Source organism: Diadema antillarum, unplaced genomic scaffold (assembly GCF_040938485.1).
Source record: "Diadema antillarum isolate AM-2024a unplaced genomic scaffold, OU_Dant_1.0 scf00000180, whole genome shotgun sequence".
NCBI classification, from domain to species: Eukaryota; Metazoa; Echinodermata; class Echinoidea; order Diadematoida; family Diadematidae; genus Diadema; species Diadema antillarum.
The window spans coordinates 254,901-260,296 of NW_027271069.1; the positions used below are offsets into that span (position 1 = coordinate 254,901).

Genomic DNA, 5,396 nt, shown 5'->3' on the forward strand with positions numbered 1-5,396 from the left:
ATCTTTGATGAGTAGAAAGGTTAACAATTTCAGTTGAATCTAACACGATCAGATTTTTTTTTAAACTTTTCTATGCATCTGCACAAACGCAACAGTATTTTCCTTTAGCTAAGTCGCAATATTCAATTCAATTTAATTCAAACTCTATTTTCACTTTTTTTTCCAACAGAATGTACAAGAAACAATATCATGAGTTTGACATGGGAGTAACAAAATATACATAACCAAACAGGATTAACAACATGTTCATGTCTACATGATCAGTACAAAAAAGATACATACACTCTATATACACCCACTTAAAAGACTATGCTTGTATCATGTGGGTACCTCTGAGGGAAAGGGGGAAATAAGGGGGTGAAAAGCTTACAACTACAAAGAGTGCGGGAAACTGGGAAAGTCGGGAATAGAGAAAAAAAAGAAAGCAAAAGTGTGAAAAGAGGGAACAAAAAACAGGGAAAAGAGGGAGAGAGAGAGGAGAGAGTCTATATCACCCCAACTAAAAAAAAAGAGAGTGGGTCATGTTTCGGTCTTTCATGTCCTTCACTTAGGATTTATTTATATTTCCTTTCTTTATAATTGTTTCATGAAAAAAAATACCATCCATCTAACTATAAAAGTTCACGAGTGATTGCGAAATGTATTCGTATGAAGAATTATTATTCATCATTGTCCATAAACATCATGAACACTTACCTTCGTAACACTCCATCCTCATCTTGAAGATCACTGGGAAGATATATATGTATAAACCATATTTGTAGCTGAATCTTATGGGTCAGTGATATAACAGGGGAACTCTGGTTATGATTTAAAATCACAGTCAGAGACGATTTGTTAGCTATGTCATCCACTACATAAAATTCCACCATCTTGTTGTTGATAGATTTTATTTCAGTCAGAATTCGCCGTCCTCGAGGTGCCTCCACAACCCAAGTATCACGGTTGAAGACGCAGTCCGCGTCACACCATATCTCGAGCTCTAATGGTCTCCCCAAACAGGTGAGATTAAAATCTGTGGCATGAAAGATAATGATCATTAAGAGTTATTTTGCAGTAAATTGTTTAAACTCCTAAATCGGTCGGAAGAGTCGGATTAAACATCCTTTGAGGAGTTCTGGAAGTCGATCTGTTCAGTTCAGCAACTTTCGTTCTGAAGGAAAGAATAGTATCTTTAATGGTGTAGTCCTTCACTGTTTTAAAGTATTGATGATAAAGAAAATGCCTCCACATGATTCATTTCTGAGTGAATTCTAAAAAAAAAAAAAACACCTGCCAAATAATACACAAAATCCCAATTATTCAAATATGAGATCTATACCAAATACTGTAGATGTAGTCATGAAAATTCAGATGACGCTCACATGATTTTGGGTAGACAATCCCCTTCGGTACACAAGCATGCACATGAAGAGATTTTAAAAGACTCTATAATGCACTATTGAACATAATACAGATACTCACATTTTGTATTGCCTTTAAACCACGAGAAAATGGGAGAAACGAGGATGAAAGCTGCGAACAACCAGACTAAGAAGGCCATTCTTTCTCAACCCGATCGCGATACTTATCATTATCGATACTCTACAATTTATAATTACACGTGGGTATTGAAAACACCGTCTCAAATGTCAACGGATCCAGAGTTTCCACACCTATCCACACTGTAGCAGTGAAATGAATTTAAAATATGTAAGTAAACTGTGCAGCACGTTGTGATTGAGATTTATAGTGGACTCCTTCGTATTCTCATTCATGCTCATTAGGTGGTCAACATAGGAAGACGTGTTTTTGAGGAGCTCCCAAGTGACACTCGGTATATGCGGATTCAGTTTTGCCTGTTGTGAGTTTTTTACATCAAATGACGGCGTTTTTGACTGAGAATCTAGTTATCTGATTGACATCTGCATTAAGTGCTTCTACTTCGCGTATCGTACGGTTATTTCACTCATTTTCGCTGTTTTGGGAAGATATTTTGCTTGAGACTTTTCAAACAAAACTTACCTGGTGCGTATGCCACGCATCCTTCCTGCGTACTCTTCCATCACTACCTCATCGCGCATAGCAACCATCCCTTTATTTCGCGCTTAGTGTTAGGAGCTTTTGTGACATCATCAAAAGATGCCTCCGAAGAAGAAATCTGCTGAGGAAGTGGATCTCAGCGCGTTGAGGGATGAAGTAGCAAATCTCTCACGTATTCTTAACGGCAAATTTTCTCAACTGGAGAAAGCGGTCTCGGATGTGAAGGAGGGCCAGCATGGCATTTTGAACTCTATCACTTTTCTCGATGCCAAATTCGAGGAGATGAAAAAGATCACCGAGCGACTGGAGGGAGAAAATCACGAGCTCAAACAAAAAAATCAGCAGCTGGAGAAAAGAGTGGACGATCTGACACACCAAATTAAAGACCTCGACCAGTACCACCGTCGGGTCAACCTTGAAATTGCCGGCGTGCCAGAAGAAAAGGGTGAAAACCCTGAAAAGATCGTCTTAAAGATCGCTCAGAAGATCACCGAAGATGTGAGCGCTGGCGACATCGACATTGCTCATCGAATAGGAAAAGAGGATGATCAGCGGGGGCCACGGCCGATTATCGTGAGATTCACCAACCGACGCTCGCGAAACATGATCTACGACGGCCGAAGAAAGCTACAGCACTTCACCACGAAAGATCTCGGGCTCCGCAGCAACTCTAAGGGCAACGGAAGGATCTATGTCAACGAAAACCTTGTTGCGTCCACCAGGGAGCTGCTGAAGGAAACAAACAGAGCAAGGAGGCTGGCCGGATACAAATACCTGTGGACCCACAACGGGCGAATCTACGTGAAGAAAAACGACGGAGGCGCCATCAGTGTCATCAACAGGAAAGAGGACTTGTCAAAGCTACAGTAAATATACGTATTACCTTTGTTTGTTGTCTACCACTATGATCCTTCCTCTAAATGCTGGATAACAATATTTTTCCTTTTAATCTCTTAACAGATGATGACTTTGTTACTTTATTTCAAAAAGACCAAAATGTACCTGCTAGAAACACCAAGTTTGATAGGACTGCAACTAGAATCTTAGCTGACAATCTAGATGAACTTAACATTGAGTTTAACAGCCACGATGAAGCGTGTCAACTTGCTCAATCGCCATACTTTACAGAAGCTACCCTTAGAGAATATTTACGAACGCTAGAACGAGCTGAATTATTTTGTTTCCATTTGAATATAAGAAGTGCTAATCGAAACTTTGAAAAGCTTCGCTTATTTCTTGATAATATTGATTTGCCCATGTTGCCTATCATAGGCCTCTCTGAAACGTGGTCTGCTGAAACTCCAGCGTCAGGTCCAATTAATGTTCTTGCTGGTTATGATATTGTCATTAACAACAGATCAAATAGACCAGGTGGTGGAGTAGCTATATATGTTCCCCGAATATATAATTACGCTATAAAGGAAGAACTGAAATATATGAATGATGTAATAGAATCATTATTCATTGAAATTTCTGTCTGTAAGGGCAAAAACATTCTGCTTGGAGTTATATACAGACCTCCTCAATCTAATTATGATGATTTTATGAATATTATGAACGATATTTGTCGAAACGGTGCATTCCACAATAAGGATTGCATCATCATGGGTGATTTCAATATAAATCTTTTGTCAAGCAGTAATGCTGCCTGTGATAACTTCCTTGATAACATTTTACAAGCCTCATTTCTGCCTCTTATTTCTAAACCAACAAGAATTACTGGTCATTCTGCTACTCTTATTGATAACATTTTTGCGAACCTAAAACCTTTTCCAAAATCTGGCATAGTGGTGAGCGATATATCAGACCATTTTATGATATTTTGTCACCTTGATATTGGACCAAGGAGTCATAATACAATTCGAAGGCATGTATTTCGTCGTAAATTCACCCCTGAAAATATCGCTCTCGTTCAAGAAAAACTTCAATCTGTGGACTGGTCAATTGTGTATGACGCAAATGAAAATATTGACCAAGCATATGATAACTTTCTTTATCTTTTGAATAATTGCCTAGATGCATGCATTCCCTTAAGGAAATGTCGTACACAGGATTACAAACGAATCCCCAAGCAACCATGGGTTTCCAAAACACTCTTACGCTCAATAAATCGCAAGAGTACTTTATATGTTAATTTTATCAAAAACCGTGACGAAACCTCTCGAATGAAATATATTTCGTACAAAAATATTCTTACCAATACACTCAGATTAGCTAAAAAACAATATTTTGCGGACCAATTGAGTCAATTCAAATGTGATATCAAGCACACTTGGAAAGTAATAAATACCGTTTTGAATAGAGGGAAGGCTGTAAATCCCATTTTTAAAGTTCAAGTTGATAATACTATCATTGAGGACAAGTCTGAAATTGCCGAGATTTTTAACTCATACTTTTCAAAGATAGGTTCAAACTTAGCACAAACTATTACTCCAAGTGATAAATCATTTTACGAATTTCTTTCCTCACCAAACGACCACTCAATTTTTTTCAAACCAATTGACAGGCAAGAATTAATCAAAATTGTACTTCAGCTCAAAGCAAACAAAGCCCCTGGCTATGATGACATTGGCAATGTCCTTATCAAACACATTATACATTGTATAGCAGATCCTTTATTGTTTTTATATAACCTTTCATTACAATCTGGTCAAGTACCATCTAAAATGAAACTCGCAAAGGTGACTCCAATATTTAAGAAAGGAGACAAATTATGTATCAGCAACTATCGCCCAATATCTTTGTTAACTTCGTTATCAAAAATCTTAGAGAAAATTGTTCATTCAAGGACAACTACCTTCCTTGAATCTCACAACATCATATCTGACTCCCAATTTGGCTTTAGAGAAAAACATAACACAACTCATGCCATTCTAAGTTTAATAAATACCATATCAGCTTCAATCGAAAAATCCTGTCATACTATCGGTTTGTTCTTAGATTTTTCTAAAGCATTCGATACTATAAATCACGACATTCTGTTATACAAACTTGCGCACTATGGTATTAGAGGTAAGGCTCTGGAATGGTTCGAAAGTTATCTTTCTGGAAGAAAGCAATTTGTTACCATTGATGGATATAATTCGTCTACGGTACCAATCACGTGTGGAGTTCCCCAAGGAAGCCTTCTTGGTCCACTGCTATTCTCTATTTATGTAAATGATATTCGATGTTCTTCGAGTGTTCTCTCTTTTATCCTTTTTGCTGATGATTCAAACGTATTCTATACTCACAGTGATCCTAATAAGTTAGTAGAAGTTTTAAATGTAGAACTTGCACATGTAACAAATTGGATAAAAGCAAATAAATTATCTTTAAATAAACAAAAAACCAATTACATGTTATTCAGTAACTCTGTTAAACAACTTCCTGAC

At 37.4% G+C, this 5,396-nt stretch overlaps 1 protein-coding gene across 1 annotated transcript; it reads left to right on the forward strand.

Annotated features, from left to right (window-relative positions):
- The first annotated feature begins 2,121 nt into the window (after window positions 1-2,121).
- Window positions 2,122-2,892, forward strand: LOC139722998 (uncharacterized). Its single transcript, XM_071634276.1, has one exon. The coding sequence runs from the start codon at window positions 2,122-2,124 to the stop codon at window positions 2,890-2,892; it is 771 nt and encodes a 256-aa protein (XP_071490377.1).
- Window positions 2,893-5,396: the final 2,504 nt, after the last annotated feature.

Coding starts and splice junctions, on each gene's coding strand:
- LOC139722998 (XM_071634276.1), top strand. CDS start 2,122: ATGCCTCCGAAGAAGAAATCTGCTGAGGAAGTGGATCTCAGCGCGTTG.